General features: G+C 38.4%; 1 protein-coding gene across 4 annotated transcripts in view; it reads right to left on the bottom strand.

Annotated features, from left to right (window-relative positions):
- The window catches only part of DSCAM (DS cell adhesion molecule), a 738,508-nt gene that overhangs the window by 225,567 nt on the left and 495,516 nt on the right, over window positions 1–17,425 (bottom strand). For all 4 annotated transcript variants that reach the window (XM_059063980.2, XM_067035143.1, XM_067035144.1 and 1 more), the window contains exon 11: window positions 3,841–4,014. In XM_059063980.2, coding sequence (XP_058919963.2) covers window positions 3,841–4,014 — 174 coding nt within the window. The remainder of the gene's footprint in view (window positions 1–3,840; window positions 4,015–17,425) is intronic.

Raw genomic sequence — 17,425 nt, forward strand, 5'->3', positions numbered from 1 at the left:
CCGGGAGCCAAGGCTCTGAAGGCTTCATTTAGAAGCTCTCAAATTAAAATCATAGAGGGAAAGCACATTAGACTGAGATACACGCAAGCAATCTCGACAGTTTAAGGAAACAAAAAACTGTAATCTCGCGTTTTTATGTAGGCAAACTTTACTCCCGCTACAAAACAAAGGAAAGAAACAAGCGTGTATGTCTTGTTCTTGAGTAAAGAGTGGCCTCTATAGAGTGACCGGCAGGGGCCTGGGAGCGCCCTGTGGAATGGACTCCGGCCGTCGCAGCCTCACTGCGGGGCAGCCCGGGGTGGCGCTCCTTCCTTCCCTTCAGAGACCACAGAGCAGCACTGCAGCTGTCTCCGCAGATACCTGTACATCCTAGAGGCAGCACAGGAGGGCGGGAAGTAACAGAGGGTGGATGGCCTACCCAAGGCTATTTGTGGATTCTTTTATTTCGGGTGGGGGAGGGCAATGGAGCAATGGGTTATTGTATTCCAAGCCCAATACCCACTCTGGCAATAGCAGGTCATGAGGTAGCCTGAGGTCAAATCACATTACTGAGGTCTGTTCAGAAGTGGCCAAGGCCTGGGGACTGTGACCAAAGCTGACTTGAGCTGGTGCGGGCACATGCAGTGCACACGCATGTGTCCCCACGTGGGGCCCAGGGACCTGCCTAGAGGGAGGCCTGAGGACCAAGGCTGGACTGGAGCCCTTCCGGGTTGGCTCTGGAAGCCAGAGACGGGGAGGTGGGTTCCACAAATAACCGACTCTCCAGGGAAGCGTCTGCTCCCGGTTGATTCCAAAAAAGGGTCGGGGTAGGGGGGGGAGGCTTTCATTGTTAAATTGCTTTATTATTAGATTAGTGAGTTTTGAAAGCACTGGAGTCGTGGTAAGAAAACTTCCCAGAGAGGAGACCCAGCCAGTGCCAGGGCATGGTCTCCAGTGTCCCCAGTGAGAGCTCAACACCAGGCTCTATCGGTGGAGTTCGGGACTTTAAAATATGTATGAAACCCAGCACCAGCCATCCTGGGCGTCTGGAGTTCTCATCTGAGAAGCTGTCTTAATTTCCTGACATGCTTGATCAGGCAGAAAGTTCTCTCCTACTGCATTTAAAAATATGTGCAGACCAGTTTGTTTGGTTTTTTTAAAGACTTATAGAAAAGGGAGAGTCCTTACTATTCTTACCGAAAGCAGTGCAATTTCTTTTGAAACATTAAATAAACTGTGCCTGACGTAAGGCTGGGTAGCGTCCGATAAGAAGAGCCTCGCTGCAGTGCCAGGTATAATCCCGTTACCAGCGCAGCGACATACAATCTGCTTTGCTCAGCAGCCAGGCACCTGCTCTGCCCCCGGCAGGTCAGAGCCAATGCTCTCCACTCCTACTTCCTCCCGCTTTCTCAGTCAAAGAGCTGTACGCCAAGTGGCAGGTGTCCCGTTGCCATGTGCAGAGCCTAAACATGTCAGTTTTCATACCCTTAATAGTCTTGCCAAGCAAATATACAAAGTATAAGAGAAAGCCATCCCCGTGTTAGCTGTTGTTTTTGTTTAAATGGTATCGTTTGAGCAACAGTTAGAGATACTGTATATCTTTTGCCTTCATGTTTCTATATCTCTACTAAATTATATTTTTACTTTTCAGAATTTAAATATTATGATTTCTCTAACATCTTCGTTGGAGTATAATTGCTTTACAGTGTGGTGGGCTAGTTCCTGCTGAAATTAGGTATAAAGCCACTGGAGGGTTATCAAGAACTGGTAAAATTAACTGTTCCATAAATGCATCTCTCTGCTAGCAGTTTGTATAGTTTGAGAGAGAGAAACTAAGCTTGACAAACCCTAAGAACAGTTTTCTTTGAGGAACACTCGCTTTAAATGTTTCTTTCTCTAATCCCCTCCACATAGTGCGTAGAGCATTCAAACACAGTCACCTCTTGCCTTGAGTCTTCTGATTTCTTGTATCTGCTCTCTGTTCTCTCTCCCTCGAGCGCCTCTGTTTACCCCCAACAATTCTATCTTTCGGAATCCACTGCACCCTTTAGGACTGAACTCAGAGGCCATGGGTACCATTCTGTGGGCACTGATTCTCCAGGGGGTGTAAACCACGCCCTCACCTGTGCATTCCCAGTGTCCCACGCTCTATCCTGACACGGACGCGTTCTGCTGGACGGAGCTGTCCACACCCAGGCCTGATGGACCCACAGGAGAATAAGCTCACTAAGGGCAGGGGGACATCTTTGTGGTCCCACATCCACTACCAGCATCAAAGGTATGGAGAGAGGAGATGTGGGGAAATCTTCAAGTTCTACATTTGCAAATTCTACCCATTTTTCAAGATTTTTTTCCCCTGACGCTTTCCTTACTCCACTCAAAACCATGGTTCTGTCCTCCTTTGAAAGGCACATCTCTGTGCACCTTACCCCTTCCCTTCCACTATGATTAGCAGGCAGGCTGTCTCGTTCCTCAAGACATAAGCTCTCTCATTCGTGAACGTAAGTCTATGGTTGATTGTATTTACATCCTCCATGGGGCACTGTATCTATTAGAGCTTAGATACATATATGAGTGCAACAGAAAAAAATGCTTTATACATTTAAAATATGTTAAAGCAATTGAAAAGTACATTTCTTCTGTTGGGGAAAGATGGATCAACATTGGTCAGTATTGGTCTTCAGATCTTGGGTTTCCTTAATATTTCATCAACTTAGTTTTTAAAATGACGATTTCAACTTTGTATTTAAGTGATATGACAATTTGTCTTCAGAGTCTTGAAAATCAGTTCCTCTGGAGTATAATATTTAGAAGTCAAAAGTATGTATTGGATATGTCCACAATATATTTCAAAGCAACCTTATTTCAGAACTTTAATTTGTCTATGATATAAAAGTATACCGAATAGACAGCTTGATATTTTCACTGTCCTGTTAGAAAAAATGGGTTAACTAGAATAAATTCTTAGTAAAATAGGATGGATACTAGTGTGTGTGTAGCTAGCCTTTAAATCTCTCTCTCTCTCTCTCTCACACACACACACCACTGGAATTCACTTTTAAATCCAATCTCTCTAATAAATGATATGATAGAGATCCTTGACAACCTACAGACAGCATAATTAAAATAAAAAAGAGGAAGTCTGATCAAAACCTAGTAGTCAGGAAGAAATCACAATCTATCCAGTAGTAAAGAACATAAACGGAGAAAGACATAAGTCATTCACTTACACTAGATGTACGACCATTTGCTAATGAGCAGTACTCAGCAGAAGTTGGTCTACTTGGGTCCTTTCTTTGGTGGTTTAGTTACCAAAGTATAAAAATAATTTCACTATAAAGTGCCCTTTTCTAAAAAATGGGTCAGCAACACGGACCCTAAGCATAGCGCTATATGTCCTTTGTACTTGTAGATGTGTGTGTTGATAATGAGGTTTCTGCTTTCTGGATTTCAGAAGGATCTTAAAAGTGAAATCTCTGGACAAGCCAGCTTGCAGGTAATAAAAAGTATGACTAGACCTCTGACAGGAACACATCTGAGAGCGTGCACTGGGCTTTTCCACAATAAAATAAACGGGAGAGAAATGTGGGTGCCAAAGGCAGGGACCCACTCATCTGCTAGTTTACCCAGAGCCTGTAGCCACGGCCAAGGGAGCAGAAAGGAGGGGACCCATAGGCTCTGACAATCGCTGAACTTCTACCGTCCTCTTTAACTATATTCTTAGGACAGGAAACCCCCAGCTTCAGCAAATCATATTTTGGTTTTGTTGTGTTTTGTTTTTAAACAGTATGCATGGAGATCACTGAAAACGGAAGCCCCCGAAGCCCTATTTAGGTAAAACAAAGTGCTCTTCTTCCTTACTTTTCACCGTGAGGTACATGGACTTGCTGACGTCCGCGCCCACATCGTTGCTGACCTTGCACAGGTAGTAGCCGCTGTCTTCTTCTACCACGTGCTTGATCAACAGAGACCCGTTGCTGAGGACCTGAATTCGGCCATTCAGGGCAATCGGTTGGAACTGGGGAACCCCAGCACCTGCAACAGAATAAAAAAGAGGAACGGTGATGCTAACATGAATAAATACAGGGAGACCATGAGCTCAAGGACACCAGACCGATGAAGGGAAGCGATGGACGCCGAACACACAACCTAGAGGACAGGCACCAGATGCACCAAGAATTTTTCCCCTCCTCCGACGATGAAATTCTTGTTTACAGAGAAACACGTTTATTTAAAATGATAGTATTTCAAACTCTGAGATAAAGGGTAAGAGAACTTACAGAGATTTTCTACAATTCATCAAATTTGATGAGTGTTAAGTAGTTGATAAATTATTCACAGAAATCACTGTAGAGTGACTACAGAAGTAGACATCTCTTGTGTAACTAAATACATTTTTTGTGTCCCTAGGGACTTAATCTGTACATAAACAAAGAGTGCTTCGGGGACAAGGCATCTGAAGACCTCACAGGATGAGCACCTGAGACTACAAGGAGAAAACTGATACTGCAGACTTCCCTTCTAAGTGTGGTTTATTCCAGTCTAGAAACACCATGTACTATCAGCACCATTTAATGTTATTAAACAAATAAGTCAGATCATTGCACTAAGACAGCACGAATTAAAACACTGCTCTCCTCCAGGTGCTTGCATTCAAGGAAATACTGGCCTAGATGTGGTATGCTATGGTCATAGATGTGATGTGATCCACACAAAAGAGCCATATAAGACTAATTTAGAAAATAAATTTAGAAATAATAAAACAGAGGATTAAGGCCTCGTGAGACTTCTGGGAAGACGGTAGTTGGATGAATCGGATGAATCTGCTATGTTGTTTGCCCCTCTTCTGGGACTAGGAGGGTGTGGTCCAAGCCTTGAAAGGCTGACAGAGCTTCTCCATCTTCCTGGACCACTCCATCTTCCTGGAGAAAGCTCAAAGCATGGGCCAAGTGTGTGTTCTAGAGAAGAGATGCTGGTCTGTGTGTCCCCAGAACCTACATGGGACCTGAACAGGTGGCTGGTCACCCATTCATGCAGGAAACTTCAGACTTTGCATCTGGGGAAGTGAAATGAGAGGGGGATACACTTCCTCCTGTTGTCTCCTCCCAAACTGACCATTTACCTATTGGTATCCCTCAGGTCACAGTGGCAGAGACTGTGGCTATGCCTTCCCTTATCTATTTCAGCTCCACCAAAGAGACAAAGGAAATTAATCATGTATCTGAGGGGACCTTTCATAATGAATTACAAGGACAAGCAGAATCCCTACAACAGATGGTTTCTATCAAAACAGAACTGTTAGAGAGTATATATGGAAACTTGAATTTAAAAAACTGAGTTCTATTTCTGCTCAGGATGGAGAAAGACACAAAAGAATATCACTTCCATTCTAACAACAAAAAAGAGACTGTTAATCTACAAAATCATGCTTTTCTTTGAGTGAATCAGAAAGTGGAAGTCACAGGCAACTGGGTAAACTTAGCTGCAAAGAATTAAAAGCCCTACAAGGAGATATGGGACAAGTAAACAATTTCATCTTTGGGACAGGGTGAGAGGACAAGGTCCTGGGCATACAAGCAGGTAGGAAGTAAAGAACTTGAAATAAGTATAACCTACTTCAATTGCTACTCTTTCACGCACCATGGCCAAAATTCAATAAAATAGTATGAGATGAACACACACACAAAAGCAAGAAAAAAGAACCAGAGAAGAAATGATCAATAGTTTTGAAATCTTGGTATGGAATTATCAGACAGGGACTTTACAAAAACTATGGTTAATGCCCATAAACAGGTGGGGGATTCAGAAAGAATATTAAAACTATACAAAAGAGACAGATAGATACATAAAATGTTAGAAGCAACAAACACAATATTAGATTGAAAGAATTCCTTAAGCTAATCAGCAGATTGAACACAGCAGAGAAAATAATTAGTGAACTTGAAGCTATGTCAACAGAAATTATCCAAATCAAAACAAAAAGTGCAAAAGAGTGAAAAATACAGAATAGATTGTCCTAGAGCTCTAGAACAATATCAAATATTCTAACACTGAGTAATTATAGTCTCAAAAGGAGAAGAAAGACAGAGGCAGAAGAAATGATATTTGAAATATAGAAGACTTTAATACCACTATCAGTCAGTTTGACCTAACTGACATTTACAGAACTCTACACCCTGCAGTAGCAGAATACGTACTGGTTTTGAGCGCACATGGAACAGTTATCCAGAAAGACAATATTTTGGGCTATAATACAAATTTCAATAGATGTTAGAAAATAAAATAATACAAATCATTTTCTAGCTCCACAGAAAAACTAAAATCGAAATCAATAACAGAGATATATCTGGGAAAACCTCAAATATTTGAAACTTAAACAATACACTTCTACAAAAACTCATGAGTCAAAGAAGAAATCACCAGAGTAATTAGAAAAAATATATTCTGAGTTGAATAAGAATGTAAAAACAACATATCAAAATGTGTGAGATGCAGCTAAAAGAAACATTTAGATGGAAGTTTGTAGCTTTAAGTGTTTGTATTGGAAAAGGAAAAATATCACAAATCGATGATCTAAGCATCCCTCTTAAGAGGCTATTACAGGAAGAGCAAATAAAACTCAAAGTAAGGAGAAGTAAGGAAATAATAAAGAGGAAAACAGAAATCAATGAAATAAAAAACAGAAAAAAATATAGAGAAAATCAATAAAACCAAAAGCCAGTTCTCTGAAAAAAATATAATACAAAAACCTCTAGCTGGACTGATCAAGAAAAGAGAAGAGACATTAGTTACAAGTAAGTTTAATGAAAAAGGCCATCACTGCACTCCCTACTTGAATTAAAAGGATAATAGGAAAATATTAGGAATAACTTTGTGTCAATAAATTTAAAAAGTTATATTAAATAGACAAATTTCTGGAAAGACACAAACTCTCAAAGATCACTCAAGAAAAATTAGATAACCTTAATAGTCCTGTATCTATAGGTAAAAACTTTCCATAAAGAACAGTCAAAGCCCAGACAGCTTCATTAGTGAATACTACCTAACACCTAAAGAAAAAAAAAATTTTGCACAAAGTCTTTCAGAAAATACAAGAGAATAAAACACTATACCACTGATTTTATGAGGCTAGCAACATCTTGATACCAAAATCAAAGTCGTTAGAACTACAAACCAATATCCCAACACAGACATAAAAATCCTTCACCGGCCGAGCCAGGACTGGGAGCCGGGAGCATGGGGCCGGCCGGGCCCTCGGACAGGCCTGGTGAGCACAGCAGCGCAGGGTCTTTGTTCTCAGCCAGGTGTCAGGCCTGAGCCTCTGAGGTGGGAGAGCCGAGTTCAGGACATTGGTCTACCAGAGACCTCCCAGCTCCTCATAATATCCATCAGTGAGAGCTCTCCCAGAGATCTCTGTCTCAACGCTAAGACCCAGCTCCACTCAACAACCAGCATGCTACAGTGCTGGATATCCTATGCAAAACAACTAGCAAGACAGGAACACAACCCCACCCATTAGCAGAGAGGCTGCTTAAAATCATAAAGAGGTCAAAGACACCCCAAAACACAGCACCGGCTTCAGCCCTGCCCACCAGAAAGACAAGATCCAGCCCTCACCATGAGAACACAGGCACCAGTCCCCTCTACCAGGAAGCCTACACAAGCCACTGAACCAACCTTACCCACTGGGGGCAGACACCAAAAAACAAAAGGAACTACGAACCTGCAGCCTGGGAAAAGGAGACCCCAAACACAGTAAGTTTATCAAAATACACAGCAGATGAAGGAGCAAGGAAAAAACCAACCAGACCAAACAAATGAAGAGGGAATAGGCAGTCTACCTGAAAAAGAATTCAGAGTAATGATAGTAAAGATGATCCAAAATCTTGGAAATAGAATGGAGAAAATACAAGAAACGTTTAACAAGGACATAGAAGAACTAAAGAGCAAACAGACAATGATGGACAACACATTAAATGAAATTAAAAATTCGTTAGAAGGAATCAATAGCAGAATAACTGAGGCAGAAGAACAGATAAGTGACCTGGAAGATAAAATAGTGGAAATAACTACCACAGAGCAGAATAAAGAAAAAAGAATGAAAAGAATTGAGAACAGTCTCAGACACATCTGGACAACATTAAACTCACCAACATTCGAATTATAGGAGTCCCAGAAGAAGAAGAGAAAAAGAAAGGGACTGAGAAAATATTTGAAGAGATTATAGTTGAAAACTTCCCTAATTTGGGAAAGGAAATAGTCAATCAAGTCCAGGAAGCCCAGAGAGTCCCATACAGGATAAATCCAAGGAGAAGCATGCCAAGACACATATTAATCAAACTATCAAAAATTAAATACAAAGAAAAAATATTAAAAGCAGCAAGGGAAAAGCAACAAATAACATACAAGGGAAACCCAATAAAGTAAACAGCTGACCTTTCAGCAGAAACTCTGCAAGCCAGAAGGGAGTGGCAGGACATATTTAAAGTGATGAAGGAGAAAAAGCTACAACCAAGATTACTCTACCCAGCCAGGATCTCATTCAGATTTGATGGAGAAATTAAAACCTTCACAGACAAGCAAAAGCTAAGAGAATTCAGCACCACCAACCAGCTTTACAACAAATGCTAAAGGAACTTCCCTAAGCAGGAAACACAAGAGAATGAAAAGACTTACAATAACAAACCCAAACAATTAAGAAAATTGTTACAGGAACATACATACCAATAACTATCTTAAACATAAATGGATTAAATGCTCCAACCAAAAGACATAGACTGGCTGAATGGATACATAAACAAGACTCATATATATGCTGTCTACAAGAGACCCACTTCAGACCTAGGGACACATACAGACTGAAAATGACAGGATGGAAAAATACATTCCATGCAAATGGAAATCAAAAGAAAGCTGGAGTAGCAGCTCTCATATCAGGCAAAATAGACTTTAAAATAAACTCTTACAAGAGACAAAGAGGGACAATACATAATGATCAAGAGATCTATTCAAGAAGAAGATATAACAATTGTAAATATCTATGCACCCAACACAGGGGCACCTCAATACATAAGGCAAATGCTAACATCCATAAAAGGGGAAATTGACAGTAACACAATCATAGTAGGCGACTTTAACACCCCACTTTCACCAATGGACAGATCATCCTAAATGAAAATTAATAAGGAAAAAAATTCTTTAAATGACACATTAGACTAGTTGGACTTAATTGATATTTATAGGACATTCCATCCAAAAACAACAGAATACATTTTCTTCTCAAGTGCTCATGGAACATTCTACAGGATAGATCATATTTTGGGTCACATATCAAGCCTCTGTAAATTTTAGAAAATTGAAATTGTATCAAGTATCTTTTCCGACCACAGTCCTATGAGACTAGATATCAATTACAGGAAAAAAACTGTAAAAAATACAAACACATGGAGGCTAAACAATATGCTACTAAATAACCAAGAGATCACTGGAGAAATTAAAAAAAAAAAAAAAAAACCTAGAAAAAAATGACAGTAAAAACAAAATGACCCAAAACCTATGGGATGCATCAAAAGCAGTTCTAAGAGGGAAGTTTATAGCAATACAATCCTAACTCAAGAAACAAGAAACATCTAAAATAAACAACCTAACCTTATATTTAAAGCAATTAGAGAAAGAAGAACAAAACAACCCCAAAGGTAGCAGAAGGAAAGAAATCATAAAGATCAGATCAGAAATAAATGAAAAGAAATGAAGGAAACAATAGCAAAGATCAATAAAACTAAAAGCTGGTTCTTTGAGAAGATAAACAAAATTGATAAACCATTAGCCAGACTCAGAAAAAAAAGGGAGAGAACTCAAATCAATAGAAGTAGAAATGAAAAAGAAGAAGCAACAACTGGCACTGCAGAAATACAAAGGATCATGAGAGATTACTACAAGCAACTCTATGCCAATAAAATGGACAACCTGGAAGAAATGGACAAATTCTTAGAAAACCACAACCTTCTGAGACTGAACCAGGAAGAAATAGAAAATATGAACAGACCAATCATAAGCACTGAAATTGAAACTGTGATTAAAAATCTTCCAACAGGGCTTCCCTGGTGGCGCAGTGGTTGGGAGTCCGCCTGCCGATGCGGGGGACATGGGTTCGTGCCCAGGTCCGGGAGGATCCCACATGCCGCGGAGTGGCTGGGCCCGTGAGCCATGGCTGCTGAGCCTGCGCGTCCGGAGCCTGTGCTCCGCAGCGGGAGAGGCCACAGCGGTGAGAGGCCTGCGTACCGCAAAAAAAAAAAAAAAAAAAAATCTTCCAACAAACAAAAGCCCAGGACCAGATGGCTTCACAGGCGAATTCTATCAAACATTTAGAGAAAAGCTAACACCTATCCTTCTCCATCTCATCCAATATATAGCAGAGGGAGGAACACTCCCAAACACATTCTATGAAGCCACCATCACCCTGATACAAGTACCAGGCAAAGATGTCACAAAAAAGGACAACTACAGACCAATATTACTGATGAACATAGATGCAAAAATCCTCAACAAAATACTATCAAACAGAATCCAACAGCACATTAAAAGGATCATACACCATGATCAAGTGGGGTTTATCCCAGGAATGCAAGGATTCTTCAATATATGCAAATCAATCAATGTGATAAACCATATTCACATATTGAAGGAGAAAAATCATATGATCATCTCAATAGATGCAGAAAAAGCTTTTGACAGAATTCAACACCGATTTATGATAAAAACCCTCCAGAAAGCAGGCATAGAGGGAACTTACCTCAACACAATAAAGGCCATATACGACAAACCCACAGCCAACATCATTCTCAATGGTGAAAAACTGAAACCATTTCCTCTAAGATCAGGAACAAGACAAGTTTGCCCACTCTCACTACTGTTAGTCAACACAGTTTTGGAAGTTTTAGCAATCAGAGAAGAAAAAGAAATATAAGGAATCCAAATCGGAAAAGAAGAAGTAAAACCGCCACTGTTTGCAGATGACACGATACTATACATAGAGAATCCTAAAGATGCTACCAGAAAACTACTAGAGCTAATCAATGAATTTGGTAAAGTACAAGGATACAAAATTAATGCACAGAAATCTCTTGCGTACCTACATACCAATGATGCAAAATCTGAAAGAGAAATTAAGGAAACACTCCTATGTACCATTGTAATAAAAAGAATAAGATACCTAGGAATAAACCTAGCTAAGGAGACAAAAGACCTGTATGCAGAAAACTATAAGACACTAATGAAAGAAATTAAAGATGATACAGATGGAGAGATATACCATGTTCTTAGATTGGAAGAAACAACATTGTGAAAATGACTCTACTACCCAAAGCAATCTACAGATTCAATTCAATAACTACCAATGGCATTTTTCATAAAACTAGAACAAAAAATTGCACAATTTGTATGGAAACACAAAAGACCCCGAATAGCCAAAGCAATCTTGAGAAAGAAAAATGGAGCTGGAGGTATCAGGCTCCCTGAATTCAGACTATACTACAAAGCTACAGTAATCAAGACAGTATGGTACTGGCACAAGAACAGAAATATAGATCAATGGAACAGGATAAAAAGTCCAGAGATGGGCTTCCCTGGTGGCGCAGTGGTTGAGAGTCCGCCTGCCAATGCAGGGGACACAGGTTCATGCCCCAGTCCAGGAAGATTCCACATGCCACAGAGCAGCTGGGCCCGTGAGCCATGGCTGCTGAGCCTGCCCATCTGGAACCTGTGCTCCACAACGGGAGAGGCCATAGCAGTGAGAGGCCTGTGTACCGCAAAAAAAAAAAAAAAAGTCTAGCGATAAACCCACACACATATGGTCACCTTATCTTTGAAAAAGGAGGCAAGAGTATACAATGGAGAAAAGACAGTCTCTTCAATAAGTGTTTCTGGGAAAACTGGACAGCTACATGTAAAAGAATGAAATTAGAACACTCTCTAATGCCATGTACAAAAATAAACTCAAAATGGGTTAATGACCTAAATGTAAGGTCAGACACTATAAAACTCTTAGAGGAAAACATTGGCAGAACACTCTATGACATAAATCACAGCAAGATCCTTTTTGACCCACCTCCTAAAGAAATGGAAATAAAAACAAAAATAAACAAATGGGACCTAATGAAACTTAAAAGCTTTTGCACAGCAAAGGAAACCATAAACAAGACGAAAGGACAACCCTCAGAAAGGGAGACAATATTTGCAAATGAAGCAACTGACAAAGGATTAATCTGCAAAATATACAAGCAGCTCATGCAGCTCAATATCAAAAAAACAAACAACCCAATCCAGAAATGGGCAGAAGATCTACATAGACATTTCTCCAAAGAAGATATACAGATTGCCAACAAACACATGAAAGGATGTTCAACATCACTAATCATTAGAGAAATGCAAATCAAAACTACAATGAGGTATCACCTCACACCAGTCAGAATGGCCATCATCAAAAAATCTACAAACAATAAATGCTGGAGAGGGTGTGGAGAAAAGGGAACCCTCTTGCACTGTTGGTGGGAATGTAAATTGATACAGCCACTATGGAGAACAGTATGGAGGGTCCTTGAAAAACTAAAAATAGAACTACCATACGACCCAGCAGTCCCACTACTGGGCATATACCCTGAGAAAACCATAATTCAAAGAGAGTCATGTACCACAATGCTCACTGCAGCACTATTTCTAATAGCCAAGACATGGAAGCAACCTAAGTGTCCGTCAACACATAAATGGATAAAGAAGATGTGGCACATATATACAATGGACTATTACTCCGCCATAGAAAGAAATGAAATTGAGTTATCTGTAATGAGGTGGATGGACCTAGAGTCTGTCAGACAGAATGAAGTAAGTCAGAAAGAGAAAAATACTGTATGCTAACACATATATATAGAATCTAAAAAAAATAATAAATGATTCTGAAGAACTAGGGGCAGGACCGGATTAAGATGCAGATGCAGAGAATGGACTTGAGGCCACGGGGATGGGGAAGGGTAAGCTGGGACGAAGTGAGAGAGTGGCATGGTCATATATACACTACCAAACGTAAAACAGACAGGTAGTGGCAAGCAGCCGTATAGCACAGGGAGATCAGCTATGTGCTTTGTGACCACCTAGAGGGGTGGGATAGGGAGGGTGGGAGGGAGACACAAGAGGGAGGGGACATGGGGATGTATGTATACATATAGCTGACTCACTTTGTTATGCAGCAGAAACTAACACACCACTGTAAAGCAATTATACTCCAATAAAGACGTTAAAAAAATTCTCAACCAAACCCTACCAAATGAGGTTTATCAATATATAAAAACAATAATATATAATGATCAAGTGAGATTTATTCTAGGAATGCAAGGTTGGTTTCAATTAAAAAACTAGTGAATGTAATTCATCATATTAACAGATCAAAAGGAAGCACAATATGGTTACTTGAATATATACAAAGAAAAACGAAAAAGTATTTTAGAGTTAAACATCCTGATAAAATCTCATAGTGAGCTAGCCACAGAATGGAATTACTTGATAAAATGTTTCAAAAGGCTTACAGTTAACATCATATTTAATTCTAAAAACCAAATTATTTTCCACCAAAGATCAAGAAAGAGACAAGGATGATTGGTCTGGTCCTTTTCTTCAACATTGTTCTGATGATTTTATCAAGAGCAATTCAAAAAGAAAATGACATAAAATACATATGTATTAGAAAAGAAGAATATAACTGTCTTCCTTCATAGATGACATAATTAGTTATATAGATAATCAAAGAGTTTACAAAAACTGTGCCAGGATTATAAATGACTTTAGCAAAGTCACCGTATACATCAAAATACAAAATTCAAAGTTAATTTTATTTTTATATATTAGTAACAAGCAATACTGAAATTTAAAAAAACAATAAATTTGCATGGAAACATGAAATATTTACAGATAAATTTAACAAGATATTTGTGAGACTGGTCTACTGAAAACTGCAAAAGTTGTTGCTCACAAGTAAAGAAGACCTAGATGAGTAGAGATGGGGCATTACACCTTGTTCATGGATAATAATTATTAATATTTTCAGGCAGTTATTGGAAATCTTGTTGTATAAAAGGTCAAATAATAAACATTTTATGGTTTGCAAGCCATACAGTCTGTTACAATTACTTATTTCTGTCATTGAAGCATGAATGAAGCTATAGAAAGTACATAAATCAGCACAATTATATTCCAATAACATTTATTTACAAAGGCAGGTTTTGAGAAGAATTTGACTTGTGGTCTATAGTTGGCTGATATCTGATTTAAAGGTATGTAAAAAAAGTATATAGATGTAAGATAATTGTAAAGTTGGAAGGGGGGTGCATATACTAATAATACTCACACACTTGGATTAGTTCTTTACCTCATATCTGATGTGTGAAATATCATAACATCTTTCTAAGTAGAAAAATGGCTTTAATTCATCTTATTCATAAAGAATTCAAAATCAGTGATGAAAAAGTTTTAAAAACATAATAGTAGTTTTTAATAACTTCAATATGTTGATTTCCTCAGTATCAGCTACTGACTATTTTATAAAATGAGACGAAATGAACAAAATCATTCTTATCCTTACACCTGTTCACTCCTTGGGAATAGCCAAAAATTATCAAAATGTATAAAATGCAAAATTACAACAGAAGCATGTATAATATAGATCATTTAAAACTTAATCCATATGAAAGTTCACAGAAGAATTAAAGAAATGTTTGATGGATAATTAACATATCACTAAATGAATGGTTGATTTTGGAAAATAATTGATGAAAGCTATCTCCAAGTTTACCTACTGGGGTTTAAAACATGAGAATTTCACATTAGGAATCTGTGAATTTTTGGTCAAAAATTTAAACAGTAAAAAAGTAACTGTCCTCTTTTTCTCCTCAAGATCCCATTATCTTGAGGAAAAAAGCAGGGACTATAGCCTTCCTAATTTTTTATAAGCACATATAAAATTGCGCTTTGTCTATACAAAATAGTGTTTATTGTCCAATTACTAAGCACCTATTTTGTGGTGGATCCAGGGAGAGTAGCTATGGTTACAAAAGATGGTGGCCTCTTGGTCAATCTCTCTTTGAGGTCAGAACCCTCACTCTGGGTAAACTGAGCGGCCATATTGTGAGCCTTCCTATGGAGAGCCTCCCATGAGGATCTCCCCCAGCCAACAGTCTGTGAGAAGCTGAATCCTGCCAGCAACCACCTGAATGGGATGAACCTTGATATGACTGAATCCCTGGCCAACAGCCTGAGCGCAGTGCTGGGAGACAGACGCCTTGATATAGAGGATTCAGTTAAGGCATATACCAGATTCCTGCCCCACAGCGATCATTAATGTGCTTTATTATTGTTAAACCACTAAGCTTTGGGGTAATTTGTTACACAGCGACAGATCCCCAATACACTGTGAAAAACTAGGTAATCAGGAATCCTTTTAGTTCCTCAGTTTCCTCACCTGCAAAATGGAGATAATAATAGATCCTCCTTCATAGGGTGGTGTAGGCATTTAAATTCTTAAACTATGGTATGACATACAGTAAGCACACACTACTGCTGTTTTCTTCTACTTTCTGCTTCTAATTATTTAATCAGTTTACGATTAGTTGACTATTTCTTTCCTACTACACAAGACTAAGGACAATGTTGCAATGAACCTCTCTGCTTGTCAATCAATCCATCAGTAGAAAGAAAGATATAGTGGTAGGAACTCCACTGGATAAATACTTGGAGTGGAATTCTGCACATCTAAGTGTTAAAATATATTGCTAAGTTGCTGAGTAAAAGACAGAGCAATTTTATTTCCTGGGGTTGGGGTTAATTTTTTCCTCACACATGTATACTATTAATCTTTTTAATCTTCATCAATATGGTATATATCTCATTATTTTAATTTATATGTTTTTACTAATTTTACTAATTTACTAATTTTACTAATGGTTTTGTATATTTTTTAGCTGCTTTTGCTTATAGATAAGTCTGAGCGTCTTTTTATAAATGTATCAGTAATTTGTACTTGTTCTCTGGTGAACACTCTATCTATCTATATTCTTTGCTCATGTATCTATTGAACTTTGTCTCTTTCCTCTTCATTTGCCAAAGCACTTTGGTTCCTAAAAGTGATTCTATATTCCTATTTTACAAAACTTCATTTTTGTTTGTGTTGTTTCAGTCAGGATTGTATGTTGAATATTATCAGCTACCTTTTCATCATCTATTGAGATGATCATACTTTCTTTTCTCCTATAAAAGTTTACTGTATCTTTTAAGGATCTGGTTTCATAAGTTGTAAAATTCCTTCTTAAGGATAATAGTTTCTTTGGGGTAAGGATAAAAAATATTATTGGAACTTAAAAATCAAAGAAAAGGGCTTTGATTTTTATTTAAGTGCTTAAATTTGGTGGACAGTTTGAAAAATCTGTAAAGGCTATCGATACCTTTCTCAAAGTTAACTGCAAGCTGGGAGCCAGATCTAGACTACTACACACAACCTGGAAATTCAGCCAAATGTAGGATTTAAGAAATGTCTCCATAAGGCAGCAAACCAGGAAATATGAAAATGCTATGGGATTTACAAATTCTGTAAAAATGTGTTACAAATCCCTGAGAATCTAATAAAATGCTGATAGAATGTGAGAAAGTTATAGGACCGTTCACGTCAAAAACACAAATGTTTTCTTTTCCTCAAAGAATTTTCACCAGAAAAATACTTACAATATTTGACACATTTATAGTAAAGAATTACAATATACAATTTAGCTACATTGCTAAGCTTTCTCAATTAAATAGCTGAAAAGGATTATCTATTAACTCCTATCTTGACCGAGAGAAGACTCTTCATTACTAAAATGTCCTAATGGAGACAGAGATAAAGTATAAATGCAGTTGAAAACCATTAAATCTTTTTTTTTTTCTCAGAAAATGAACCTAACTTGAAGGGATATACCATTTATAAATGTGATAATGTTTGCTAAACAGAGTAATTCATCCACCATAAGGACAACAGTCCCAACGATGAGCACTGTTTAATTTGAGGGAAGTGGACTTGGCCATGGTTTGGTAGAATTATAGGTCAGCTACTTCAGATTCATTGTGATTGTAAAGAACAAAATTTAACACAGTGCATACAATATTTCAAAATTCTGCAATCTTGTTAGCATAGGTAAGTACTATGCATCATTAACTAGAAGATACACTTATAGCTACCAGAAGCCATTAATTAAAAAGATGTCAGTTTTCTGTGGATAGCTGGGGTCAAGTGGGGACAATTTTAATGTTCCATTACATGAAAAGCAAATGTTCACACAGTACGTAAGGCACCCACAGAACGACTGGGTATGTTCATATTGTGTGACCTTTATTATTTATTGAAAAGATACACCTAGCAGGACTGTCAAGA

This window comes from Kogia breviceps, chromosome 5 (assembly GCF_026419965.1).
Source record: "Kogia breviceps isolate mKogBre1 chromosome 5, mKogBre1 haplotype 1, whole genome shotgun sequence".
NCBI lineage: Eukaryota > Metazoa > Chordata > Mammalia > Artiodactyla > Physeteridae > Kogia > Kogia breviceps.